Source organism: Rhinopithecus bieti, unplaced genomic scaffold (assembly GCF_001698545.2).
Source record: "Rhinopithecus bieti isolate Rb0 unplaced genomic scaffold, ASM169854v2 scaffold_44159, whole genome shotgun sequence".
In the NCBI taxonomy this organism is placed as follows: domain Eukaryota; kingdom Metazoa; phylum Chordata; class Mammalia; order Primates; family Cercopithecidae; genus Rhinopithecus; species Rhinopithecus bieti.
Window position 1 is genome coordinate 778,717 of NW_016818573.1, and position 13,585 is coordinate 792,301.

At 47.1% G+C, this 13,585-nt stretch overlaps 1 protein-coding gene across 2 annotated transcripts; it reads right to left on the bottom strand.

The window, feature by feature from the left end:
* Nucleotides 1-445: 445 nt before the first annotated feature.
* On the bottom strand, nt 446-3,480 carry MRPL11 (mitochondrial ribosomal protein L11). 2 transcript variants are annotated; one of them, XM_017857339.1, is made up of 5 exons: nt 3,325-3,480; nt 2,779-2,874; nt 1,968-2,061; nt 1,724-1,883; nt 446-740 (listed from the first exon to the last, which is right to left on the bottom strand). In XM_017857339.1, exons 1-5 carry the CDS (start codon nt 3,367-3,369, stop codon nt 635-637), a joined length of 501 nt encoding a protein of 166 aa, XP_017712828.1. In that variant the 5' UTR covers nt 3,370-3,480; the 3' UTR covers nt 446-634. The 2 variants fall into 2 exon arrangements, with proteins under 2 accessions (XP_017712828.1, XP_017712827.1); XM_017857338.1 differs by having other exon boundaries at nt 3,247-3,480.
* Between the last annotated feature and the right edge of the window lie 10,105 nt (nt 3,481-13,585).

Sequence of the window (13,585 nt, forward strand, 5' to 3'; positions counted from 1 at the left end):
CAGAAGGGCCTGAAGTAGCCCCTGCGATCTGGGCACTCCATGTAGTAACCCTGCCTGGGGCTGAGCTGAGACCTCCACAGGGACCTGTTTCTGCTGAGGTGGCAAGTCATTAGGAGATAAAAGAGATTTTTGATGGAAGAAGCAAGCAATACACCCCAGCCCTAGCACCCATGGTTCCCACCCTGGGGAGGGGAAGAACAAAGGATTTCAAATGAGAAGCCCTGTGTTCTATTCCTACCTCTGGCACCAATTCAGAACCCGGGCAATAAAACAAAATTATAACTTAAAAGAAAAAAAAAGGACCTGGGCAAGTTACTTTGCTTGGCTGAACCTCAATTTGCACATCTGAGAAGCAGCATGAAGACCCCAATTTCCTAATGTCTGCCCATGTTGGCTACCACCAGTACTGGTCCCCTTCCCTGAGGTCCCAAGACAGAAGATGACAGTGGGTAAGAAAGGATGTTTATTCAGCCCTGATGCCTCAATACAGCTAGATGTACAAAAATATATCATTCAAAGTCACGAAAACCATCATCATATTGGTGTGACTTCCTTCCTCCCCTGGGGCACAGCCTTTGCAACTGGCCCCCTTCCCAGCTGCCTCGTTTGAAATCTGGGAGATGGGGGGCAAGGGTCACTTCTTGGCAGCTTCCTCCTGGGCAGCCAAATCTGCCTCCTTCTGAGCAGCCAGGAAGATGGCTCGTTCCTTCTGGAAAGCTGCAAGCTCTTCTGAACTGAGGCTACAAGTGAAGACAGATGGTTGGTGCATGATTAGTCACCAGTGGGAGCTCACAGGACCCCATGTCTTGCAGGGGCTCAAAAGGACCTCTGTCTCAGAGCCCAGCTTGCCTGGCCCCTTCTCCCTCCCTGACTTCCAAGCCTCTATACCTTTGCTCTCCAGGGACACCATCTCCCAACCCCCAACACCCCTATCTTTTGTTCCCTTATTAAATCCCTACTCATCCTTTGAGGCGTCAGCCAGACCCCAGTCCAGATTAACTGGGGTACTCTGTGCCCCAAAATATGCTGTACAATGAAGTCATGGGGCTGAGCATGTATGTCTGTGCCAAGGCTGGGGTCAGATTTACCCATCTCCATGTTCCCAGTAAAAGAAAAGATTTGAGAAAAGTCAAGTCTGTGTCTGCTCCATGCTTAACCCCAGTCTTCTCGGGAAATAATCAATTGTCAGCCTTGACATGGGATGTGACACAGCAGCAAGAAACCAGTAAAGAGTTGAGTGCTATCTCTGTTCCGGCCATTGTCTAGGCCAGACACTCTCCCACCCAACATCTTACTTCAATGAAACAATTCCTGAAGTCATCTGAAGCCCCATAACGGGGGTCTCCTGTTTGCCTCAGGAGCAAGCATGAACCTGACACAGCTCAAAAATCTTTCCCCACTGGTCCTTCCCTCATACCATTCTCCACTCGCCTAGGTCTAGGATGACAGACCTGGGTGACACTGAACTTCTCCCACTTGGATCCTTCATGGAGATCTTTCCATTTCTTAGAAAATTTGCAGAACAACGTCTAATACATAACAGGTGCCCAATAAGAGTATTCCAAATCAATGAATGTGGTCTCCCACACCCACCCTATCCTCTGGAATCTAGGGTCCCTTGACTTAAAAACTGACCTTCCCACTGCAATGGGCCCTCTCAGCTCTGCCCGAGTCCAGAGCTTTCTGGGCCCTCTTGTCACACTGCACCTGCCAGGACACTTACGCCTTCACCACACGAATGCCCAGAGAACGGGCAGACCCGATGATGGAGCGGACAACAGAGGACAGGGGTACATCCTGCAGGGCGAATGCCTCATCCTGAGCTTTGATGCAGGCAATCTCATACACGTGCTTCAAGGTCACCAGGCCTGCCACCTCTTTCCCTAGAAGGAAGGAACAAGTGGCTCTTCAGGTGTTACTGATATTCTGGAGCCCCCAGAATCTCAGACGCCTACCCTGACCCTCACCTGTTTGCCGGGCCCCCTTTTCAATCCCAGCTGCTGCCTTCAGGAAGTAGGAAACAGTGGGCTGTCCAATCTTGATTTCAAATGTCCTGTCAGGCTTAACAGAAAAAAGAAATATGAGATTCTCTCTTCCTGCTGCCCCATCCCAGGGAACTTCTAATGTCCTGTCCCTGCTTCCTTCATCTCACTTTCCTATGGCATCCCTCAAAAAGACCACAGAATCACAAGAAAAAAATCTGGGCCAGGTGCAGTGGCTCATGCCTGTAATCCCAGCACTTTGGGAGGAAAAGGTGGGTGGATCACCTGAGGACAGGAGTTCAAGACCAGCCTGACCAACATGGTGAAACCCCCTCTCTACTAAAAATACAAAAAATTAGCAGGCATGGTGGTGGGCGCCTGTAATCCCAGCTACTCAGGAGGCTGAGGCAAGAGAATTGCTTGAAACCGGGAGAAGGAGGTTGCAGTGAGCCGAGATTGTGCCATTGCACTCCAGCCTGGGCGACAAGGGCAAAACTCCATCTCAAAAAAAAAAAAAAAGAAAGAAAAAATAAATCTGCAGCAAACAACCCTGTCCCCTCTATTCCTGCCCTAATTCTGCTCTGGAAGGCCCAGTGAGATGGAGGGGCAAAGGGAGGAACTGCAACATGGCAAGATGGGGCTGGTTCAAAACAAATATGGTCTAGTCCTAAATGGGGAAAGTGAAGCCCAGAAATAGGAAGTCAAGTCAGGAGCAGAGAAAAACCCAGACGAGCAGCCCCAGGGCCGAGGAAGAACAGAGGGAGAAAGAAACCAGGGATCAGAGTCCAGACTCCACCTTCACAAAAATCTTGGTAGGCAGAGGAATGCCTTCTTTGATGTCCTTTGTCCTCTCATTGAACTCCTTGCAAAATTGGTTGATGGAAACACCTCTCTGTGAGGGAAGCAGAGGGGGTTAGTGGTGGGAGGAGGGGACGGCTTCCTACCGCCCAGGAGGCGCCGTCCATTCCCTCCTTCCTCTTCACTTCTCTGTGTTCCTATCTCTACCCAGATTCAACTACCCCTCCGTGAGTCAGAAGATCTGTACGCATCTTCCCACGTTTTCCTCATCACAGCACATTGGGATGGGATGAGGAAGCCCAGGCGGAAGACCCTTTGTAACCAGCACAAGGACGTAAAGCGTGTGAGAAGCGGAGCCGAGCTCTGAACCGAGGCCCCGGTAGTACCAGAGCCAGCGGCCTCCATCCGCGTCCTAGCTTCCACCACCCTCGACAACCCCCACGTCGGGTTCCCGCCACGGCCGCACCTGCCCCAGCACTGGGCCTAGTGGGGGCCCGGGCATGGCCAGGCCTGCCCGCACGATGGTCCGGATCACACCGCCGACCTCGGGCTTCCTGAGGCCCCGGGTGGCCCGGCCGAGCTTCGACATGATGCGGGACTGCTGGCTTCAGTTCACCTCAGGGCAGCAGCAAGAGAGAAGCTCTGGGCGCCACCATCTTGGCCCAGAGGTCAAGGGTCCTCACGTTAGGCTAGCGCAGGTGAGGCCAACAAACAGCAGCCTTGTTTCAGCCCTATTGCTCGCCAACTAGTAAGACAAGGAGGATAAGAGGAGGATAAAACACTTTTTAACTTGTCTTATGCAGATAAAGGAAGGTCCCGAATGGCCTTAATACACAATTTCCCACAGGAGCGCGCACAGGCACTACCTCGGACAGCTAACCAGTAGAGTCGGACTTTGATACCCCATAGCATTGTGGGTATGGTAGTTTTGACTCCGTGTACAGGTCCGGCGTATTGCTACGCGCCAGGGCGCCATCTACTGCACACGGTGATAATCCTAGGGTTTGAAATACACCTGGAGCTCCTGATTGGTAATGGGAGTCTCTCTCTCCTCTCTCTGTTCCTCACATGCTGTTGAAAGGCAGTACAGTTAAGAGTGTAGACCCTGAGCTCGGCGCGGTAGCTCACGCCTGTAATCCCAGCACTTTGGGAGGCCAAGGCGGGAGGATCGCTTGAGCCCAGGAGTTGGAGGTGGCAGTGAGCCAGGATCACGCCACTGCTTGTGAACTTAATCAAGTTTCTTATGCTTTGTCTCCTCCCCAGTACAGCAGGTATTGCAATATGTAGCACCTACCTTTTAGGATTGCTGTGAGGACTAAGTTAGCAAAATGCTTAAAACAATGCCTGGCACCTAGTCAGCATGTGCTATTATTATCTGTACAATTATGATAAAACCTGAGCTATTGTGAGGCTTAACAGACCCAGAACATTCGATGCATCATCTGTGACCAGTCAAATAAGCCAGCATCTTATTGTATCATGAGGAGAGCAAAAATCACCTGGCGACCTTTGAACGGGTCCTGGAGACTAAAACTCCTTATCTGAGGAATTTAAAAGTAATTAAACTACCTTAGTATCTAATGTTGGCATCTGGTTCCAGGACTCTTTTAAACTTAAAATGTATAAGCAACTAGAATTTCTATACACTTGGGAATGTCATGCCAAAACTCACTTTGCAACCCTTGCTGACATTAAGGCACCAGAATTACTATGAATGTAATCATTTATCATGACCTACGTGGCTAGTGTGGTCCAAATTGCCCTCAAGCTTCCTCTTTAAGGTCCATAAATACCCGTAAGGAAAATCCGCCAGCATGGTCAGTTCTTTCTTGCTGAGGCGTCCCTCTGCACTCCTCTGCAGCGTTCTTTCTTTCTAATAAAACTTTCCAGCCGGGCACAGTGGCTCACACATGTAATCCCAGCACTTTGGGAAGCCGAGGTGGGTGGATCACCTGAGGTAGGGAGTTCAAGACTAGCCTAACCAACATGGAGAAACCCTGTCTCTACTAAAAATACAAAATTAGCCAGGCATGGTGGTTCATGCCTGTAATCCCAGCTACTCAGGAGCCAGAGGCAGGATAATCACTTGAACCCGGGAGGCAGAGGTTACAGTGAGGCAAGATGGCACCATTGCACTGCAGCCTAGGCAACAAGAGTGAAACTCCGTCTCAAAAACAAAACAAAACAAACAAACAAACAAAAAAACCTTTCCTTTTCAAACCTATACTGTTGTTGGTAAATCCATCTTACCAACCCACAAGTCAAACATTTCCCCATCCCAGGGCTCTGACACCTTGCTTGGCATATCATTTAACTTGTTTTCTGAGCACTTGCTCTATGTCAGGCACTGTGCTAAGCACAAGTGCATTGTTATTTAATCCTCGCAATGGCATGAGGCAAATGCTTTTATTGTAAGCTGGGAGCGGTGGCTCATGCCTGTAATCCCAGCAATTTGGCTGAGGTGGGAGGATTACTTGAGCCCAGGAGTTTGAAACCACTCCTGACAACATATTGAGACCCCCGTCTCTAACCAAAAAAAATAAAAAATAAAAAATTAGTTGGGTGTGGTGGTGTTGCGGGAAGTCAGGGACGCCGAACGGAGGGACCAGCTGGAGCCGCGGCAGAGGAACATAAATTGTGAAGATTTCATGGATATTTATCAGTTCCAAAATAATACTTTTATAATTTCTTATGCCTGTCTTTACTTTAATCTCTTAATCCTGTTATCTTCGTAAACTGAGGATGTACATCAGGACCACTGTGATAACTGTACAAATTGATTGTAAAACGTGTGTTTGAACAACATGAAATCAGTGCACCTTGAAAAAGAACAGAATAACCGTGATTTTTAGGAAACAAGGGAAGACAACCATAAGGTCTGACTGCCTGTGGGGTTGGGCAAAAACAGCCATATTTTTCTTCTTACAGAGAGCCTATAAACGGACGTGCAAGTAGGAGAGAGATGGCTAAATTATTTTCCTAGCAAGGAATATTAATATACCCTGGGAAAGGAATGCATTCCTGGGGGGAGGTCTATAAACGGCTGGTCTGGGAATGTCTGTCTTATGCGGTTGAGATAAGGATGGAGATATACCCTCATCTCCTGCAGTGCCCTCAGGCTTACTGGGGTGGGGAAAAACTCCGCCCTGGTAAATTTGTGGTCAGACTGGTTCTCTGCTCTCAAACCCTGTTTTCTTTTGTTTAAGATGTTTATCAAGACAATACGTGCACCACTGAACATAGACCCTTATCAGTGGTTCTGTTTTTGCTCTTTGCTGTGATCTTTGTTAGACCCTTATTAGTAGTTCTGCTTTTTGCCCTTTGAAGCATGTGATCTTTGTACCTACTCCCTGTTCTTACACCCCCCCTTTTGAAACCCTTAATAAAAACTTGCTGGTCTGAGATTCAGGTGGGCATCATGGTCCTACCGATATGTGATGTTACTCCCAGCAGCCCAGTTGTAAAATTCCTCTCTTTTTACTGTCTCTCTTTATTTCTCAGCCAGCTGACACTTATGGAAAATAGAAAGAACCTACATTGAAATATTGGGGGTGGTGTCCCACAATGTGGTGTCACACCTGTAGTCCAAGCTACTTGGGAGGCCAAGGTGGGAGGACTGCTTGAGCCTGGAAGTTCGAGGTTATAGTGAGCTATGAGTGCAGCATGGCACTCCCCCCCGGGGAATGACAGAGTGAGACCCTGTCTCAAAACAAACAACTTTTATTGTACCCTTCCTCCTCTTCTTCCTCCTCCTCTTCTTCTTCTTCTTCCTCCTCCTCCTCTTCCTCCTCCTCCTCCTTCTTTTTCTTCTTCTTCTTCTTCTTCTTCTTCTTCTTCTTCTTCTTCTTCTTCTTTCTTCTTCTTCTTTCTTCTTCTTCTTTTTTTTTTTGAGACGGGGTCTTGCTTTGTCTTCCAGGCTGGAGTGCAATGGCGTGATCTCGGCTCACTGCAACCTCTGCCTCCTGGGTTCGAGAGATTCTCCTGCCTCAGCCTCCCAAGTAGCTGGGACCACAGGTGTTTGCCACCACTCCCAGGAAGCCAAAAGACCAAAGGCTTACCAATAGGGTCTTTGGGCCAGATAAAAGAACAATACTTTATCATCTTTTGCTTTTCCCTGTCCCTGGTTCGAGCGTTATTACTCCAAACCTACAACATTCTCTGCAAAGGACTATCTGGGGGAATGTCAGGGGAAGTTTCTTTGGCTCCCTCTTTCCTTTTTCCCCTAGGCCTAGAATTCCTATTTCCCACTTTTGGTCAGTCTCTGTGTTGGAGCTTTTCTCTGTTTACTCAACCCCCCCACTGGAAGTTTCTTGCATACCCCAAGAATTGCTTCATCTGTCTCCAGCTGTTTCCCTTGCAGGAGAAGGGGACCATGGATTGGGACTCCACACTCACTTTGTATCGAAGATACTTCTCAAACACACTCGACCTCCAAAAGTGCCCAACCACCAACGCAGTACTTATAATCCAATTTTCTGTCCTTGGCTCTCCAGTTTTCTGGTCTTGGGTCATGTACGAGGTTGCCTGGTTGCCATGGTGCCTGCTTTTCTCCCTATGTTACCTCTACTGCCTCCTGAATAACAGTCTCAGGTTTGTCTAGGGCCTCTGTGGGGAGCCAGATGCCCAGAAAGAGTGGGCCACCTAAATCAGGTGGATGCATCTCCCCTCTCTCCCAGAGTCCCACTTCACACAGGCACAGAGATCCCGGATGAGCCCCCAGATTTGTGAGAAGCAAGTTCACCTGTCCAAACCTGAAGAATGGACTCAGAGGCATGAAGAACAGTGAAAGTGAGACATTTAATAGCCATCTTGCAAGATCGGGTGTCTGATAGGCAGGCATACCTGGGGCAGCTAGAGCAGGTAATTTATCTCCTAGTACCCACTTCCCTTCCCCAGTTCCTCATTGGTTGAGTACTATGGGGTTACAATCATCCCAGACATTGTCTAAGTTTCATCATCCCCCTTGTAAGGTTATACATTGGTGACCTTCCCTGCTTAAGTTTCAATTTCCCAAAATTTTCTTCCCTTTTATGGGCTGACCCATCCTCTACATTCTGTTTGCTTATTATGACCTTTTTGGTGAATGAGCCATGCAGTTTGTTACATTCGCAGGCTGGCTCTCAGAGCTTAGATTTATTATGCCTTGAAAATGAACCATTTAAAATGTTTTCTCACAAACCAAGGTATCCCTTCCATGTATTGATTTATTGTCTTTGCTTATAACTCCTAACTCCTTAAAACATATAAAACCAAACTGTAACCCAACCACCTTGGGCACACTTCCTCAGAACATCTTGAGACTGTTCCCCAGGCTATATTCACCCATATTGGCAGAGAATAAACCTCTTTAAAATGTTTTACAGAGTTTGGTTTTTCCATTAATATGCCTCATCTAGTAAAATGAAAGAATCCACATAAAACCACCCTGGAAACTGTGAGGCACATATAAATTATTTATTAGGAATACTTGTTGGACTCCCACTAATTAAATATGATTGTTTCTACCTCTGAAGCCCATGAAGGCCTTTATAGCACTCAGGCTTGTTAACCTTACCACAGCTCTGGAGCCAAGCTACAAAGCCTTGAGCAAGGTAATTAACCTCCCTGTGCTTCACTTTCCCTACTAGTAAAATGGAACCAACAATATCTGGGCTGGGTGCAGTGGCTCACGCCTGTAATCTCAGCACTTTGGGAAGCCAAGGTGGGTGGATCACGAGGTTAAGAGATCAAGACTATTCTGGCCAACATAGCAAAACACCGTCTCTACTAAAAAAAAAATACAAAAATTAGCTAGGCATGGTGGCACGCACCTGTAGTCCCAGCCTCCCGAGGAGGCTAAGCCAGCAGAACCTGGGAGGCAGAGGTTGCAGTGAGCTGAGATCGACCCACTGCACTCCAGTCTGATGACAAAGTGAGACTTCATCTAAAAAAAAGAAAAACAGTACCTATCTGGCAGGAAATTAGTTAATTCAGGTAAAGCACTTAGAAGACAGCCTGGCCCAGGCCGGGCACAGTGGCTCACGCCTGTAATCCCAGCACTTTGGGAGGCTGAGGTGGGCGGATCACAAGGTCAGGAGATTGAGACCATCCTGGCTAACACAACTAAACCCAATCTCTACTAAAAATACAAAAAATTAGCCCGGCGTGGTGGCAGGTGCCTGTAGTCCCAGCTACTTGGGAGGCTGAGGCAGGAAAATGGCGTGAACCCAGGAGGCGGAGCTTGCAGTGAGCCAAGATTGTGCCACTGCACTCCAGCCTGGGCGACAGAGCGAGACTCCATCTCAGAAACAAACAAAACAAATGAACAAACAAACAAACAAAAAGAAGACAGCCTTGCCCAGAGGAAGCAAGGCTGGGTCTGATTTAGCTCTGTGTGCCCACAGTGCAATAAATCCTTCCTGAATGAAGGAATTGTCACAAGGCAAACCCCAAACTTGGGGCTTGGCCTAGGAGGCCACATGGGTTTTTGGCCTCATGCAGGAAGAAATTTAAGAGCAAGCCAATAGAGGAAAGTAAAAGCAAGTTTGTTTTATTTTTATTTTATTTTATTTTAGAGATGGGGTCTCACTCTGTTGCCCAGACTGGAGTGCAGTGGCATGATCTTAGCTCACTGCAAGCTCCGCCTCCCAGTTTCAAGCAGTTCTCCTGCCTCAGCTTACTGAGTAGCTGGGATAACAGGTGTCCACCACCACACCTGGCTAATTTTTGTATTTTTAGTAACGGGGTTTCACCGTGTTGACCAGGCTGGTCTCAAACTCCTGACCTCAGGTGATCCACACACCTTGGCCTCCCAATGGGATTACAGGTGTGAGCCACTGCACCTGGCCTAAAAACAAGTTTATTAATAAAGTAAAGGAATAAAAGGGTAGCTACTCTATAAGTAGAGCAGTGGCATGGGCTGCTTGACTTAGTATACCTATGGTGATTTCTTAATTATATGCTAAACAAGGGGTGGATTATTTATTGGTTTTCTGGTGTAAACTAAAAATAAAATTCTAAGGCCCCTCCCAACCATCTAAATCGACCCCTCCTGTCAGCCGAGGGCATTCCAAAGTTAACCTGAAAAACTAGGCCATGATAAGAATTGGGGGTTGGACATACCTCATTATACCCTCTTCCCTTTTGGAATTCAGGAAAAACCAACCAGCATTAACATCAACACAGACCTTAAGTCTGATAAGAAACATCTGCAGTCTATTTTCTCTGAAGCCTGCTACCTGGAGGCTTCATATGCATCATAAAACTCTGGTCTCCACAACCCCTTATTGTGATAACCCATACATTTCTTTCTGTTGATGCCAGGTCTTTAGATAATAACTTAACTCTTTCAACCAATTGCCAATCAGAAAATTTGTAAATCTACCCATAATCTGGAAGCTCTCACTTCAAGTTGTCCTGCCTTTTTCCAGGTCACTTCAAATTCTCCCACTTCAAGTTTTCCCACCTTTCTGTTGCTTATAACAGAATACCTGAATATACACCTTACATGTATTTTTTTTTTTTTTTTTTGAGATGGAGTCTCTTTCTGTCACCCAGGCTGGTGTACAGTGGCACAATCTCAGCTCACTGCAACCACTGCCTCCAAGGTTCAAGTGATCCTCATGCCTCAGCTTCCCAAGTAGTTGGGATTACAGACATGCACCACTGTGCCCAGCTAATTTTGTATTTTAGTAGAGACAGAGTTAATATTTTATATTTTTAGCAGAAACAGAGTTTTATATTTTTAGTAGAGACAGAGTTTCACCATGTTGGCCAGGCTGGTCTTGAACTCCTGACCTCAGGTGATCTGCCTGCCTTGGCCTCCCAAAGTGCTGGGATTACAGGCATGAGCCACTGCACCCAGCCTCTTACATGTATTGACATGTATTATGTCTAAAAGGTATAAAAGCAAGTTGTATCCTGAACAACTTGAGCACATGTTGACAGGACCTCCTGAGGCTGTGTCATGGGTGCATCCTTAACCTTGGCAAAATAAAACCATCTAAATTGGCTGACACCTGTCTTGGATACTTTGGAGTTCACACTGGGAAAGGGGTGGAGATTTCTAGGACTGAGGGATCCTCCCCCTTTTAGACCATATAGTGTAACTTCCAAACATTGACATGGCACTTGTAAACTGTAATAGCACTGGTGGGAGTGTCTTTTAGCATTCTAATGCATTATATTTATCGTATTTTCAGCAGTGAGGACAATTAGAGTTTGCTTTCATTGCCAGCTTGATACTGGGTTTGGGGCTTTTTTCCCCCCACATCTTGTTTTATCAACAGGGTCTCTGTGACCTATATCTTGTGATGTCAGCCTGCTGATCTCCTATCTTATCCTGTGACTAAGAATACCTGCTCCCCTGGGAATGCAGCTCTGAAGGTCTCATCTTCATTTTACCCAGACTCTATTCAAGATGGAGTCACTCTGGTTCAAACATTTCTGACAGAATCAGGAAGTTGACTGGCATAGCAGGTGGCTACAGAACCAAGTGTGCAATCTGGGGCAATCTGCTCTATGGGGTGCAATTTCCACTTATGGTCAAGGGAAACACGGTTTTGATTATTCTGGCTCTTACAGACTACCAGGAAGCAACTCCCCAGGGTACCTCAGTAATATGTGAAGTCAAAGTGAGGTCATGTGTGAAGTTCAGTGGCAATAGTAAAGATGAGGCTGGACAGGTGGGTAGGGGCCAAATCATTCAGGCCTTGTCAGTCCTATTAAGGCGTGTGGACTGTGCAATAGGGAGCCATTGAAGGGTGTTAAGCATGTGCATCATATTTGCATTTTGAAAAGGTCACCTGAGCTTGAGTAGGTAGGAGGCACTGGAGGAGCATAATGGTGGATGCAAGGAAATCCATTAGGCCAAAGAAGGAATAGGGTAGAGAGATAATGGTGACTTGGACCAGGGAAGAGGAGGGGCACCCATTCATGCGCTATTTAGAAGACAGAATTTATTTTATTCAACCAAGGCTTGTGCAGTATGAACTGTGTCTCTGAACAGTAATTATTTTGTTCAGATGGAGTCTCACTCTGTCATGCAGGCTGGAGTACAATGGCTTGATCTTGACTCACTGCAACCTCCACCTCCCAGGTTCAAGCAATTCTCCTGCCTCAGCCTCCTGAGTAGCTGGGACTACAGGCACGTATCATCACACCCGGCTAATGTTTGTATTATGAACAGTAATTCATTTAAACTTCATCACTATTCTAAGAAGTGTAGGTACTATTTCTGTGTTTTTGGAGATGGAGTCTTACTCTGTCGCCCAGGCTGGAGTGCAGTGGCGTGATCTAGGCTCATTGCAACCTCTGTCTACTGGGTTCAAGCAATTCTCCTGCCTCAGCCTCCCGAGTGGCTGGCATGACAGGTGTGCGGCATCACACCAGGCTAATTGTCTGTATTTTAGTAGAGACGGGGTTCACCACGTTGCCCAGGCTTGTCTTGAACTCTTGAGCTCAGGCAATCTGCCAGCCTCAGTCTCCCAAAGCACTAGGATTACAGACGTGAGCCACCGCTTCCAGACTACTATTTCTATTTCCACTTACAGATGAGGAAACTGAAACACAATTGTAATCACACTGTATACAAAATTTGTGTGTTGTGGCCGGGTGCGGTGCTCATGCCTGTAATCCCAGCACTTTGGGCAGCTGAGGAGGGCAGATCATGGGGTCAGGAGATTGAGACCATCCTGGCTAACATGGTGAAACCCCGTCTCTACTAAAAACACAAAAAATTAGCTGGGCGTGGTGGCGGGTGCCTGTAGTCCCAGCTACTCGGGAGGCTGAGGCAGGAGAATGGTGTGAACCCGGGAGGTGGAGCTTGCAGTGAGCCAAGATTGTGCCACTGCACTCCAGCCTGGGTGACAGAGCGCTCTGTCTCAAAAAAAAAAAAATTGTATGTTGTGTATTGGTATTTTACCTTGAGCACTGTCTTAATCTGTTTTCAGTTGCTTATAACAATCTTTTTGCTATTGCTTATAACAGAATACCTGAAACTGAATATAATAAATAAAATTTATTTCTTACAGTTCTGGATGCTGGGAAGTCCAAAGTTGAGAGAGCACAACTGGTGAGAGCCCTCTTGCTGATGAGAACTCTCTGCAGAGTCCTGAGGTGATGCAGGCTATCACATGGCCAGAGGGCTGAGTGTCTAGCTCACGTCTCTCTGCCTCTTCTTTTGTTTTTCGAGACAGAGTCTCACTCTGTCCCTCAGGCTGGAGTACGATGGTGTGATCTTGGCTCACTGCAACCTCTGCCTCCTGGGTTCAAGTGATTCTCATGCCTCAGCCTCCTGAGTAGCTGGGATTACAGGCGCCTGCCACCATGCCTGGGTTTTGCCATGTTGGCCAGGCTGGTCTCAAATTCCTGATCTCAGGTGATCCACTCGCCTCAGCCTCCCAAAATATTGGAATTACAGGTGTGAGCCACTGTGCCCGGCTGACTCTTCTTAACCAATCCCACTCATGTGATAATCCACTAATTCATTAAGTTGTTAATCCATTAATTTTTAAATGGATTAATCCATCCATAGGGCAGAACCTATCATCTCTTAACGGCCCCACATTTCAACACTTCCACATCGAGTAATGTAAACCAAAAATAAAAATCTAAGCCTGTAATCCCAGCACTTTGGGAGGCCGAGATGGGCGGATCACAAGTTCAGGAGATCGAGACCATTCTGGCTAACACGGTGAAACCCCGTCTCTACTAAAAAAAAATACAAAAAAACTAGCCGGGCGAGGTGGCGGGCGCCTGTAGTCCCAGCTACTCGGGAGGCTGAGGCAGGAGAATGGCGTAAACCCGGGAGGTGGAGCTTGCAGTGA

What these genes read in the sequence shown, in the direction of transcription:
- MRPL11 (XM_017857338.1), bottom strand. Translation starts at nt 3,369, where the DNA reads ATGTCGAAGCTCGGCCGGGCCACCCGGGGCCTCAGGAAGCCCGAGGTC. An exon ending in CTACCAAGATTTTTGTGAAG is followed by an intron (nt 2,062 to 2,778) that starts GTGGAGTCTGGA and finishes TTTTCTGTTAAG; the next exon opens with CCTGACAGGACATTTGAAAT. An exon ending in AAAGGGGGCCCGGCAAACAG is followed by an intron (nt 1,884 to 1,967) that starts GTGAGGGTCAGG and finishes CCTTCCTTCTAG; the next exon opens with GGAAAGAGGTGGCAGGCCTG.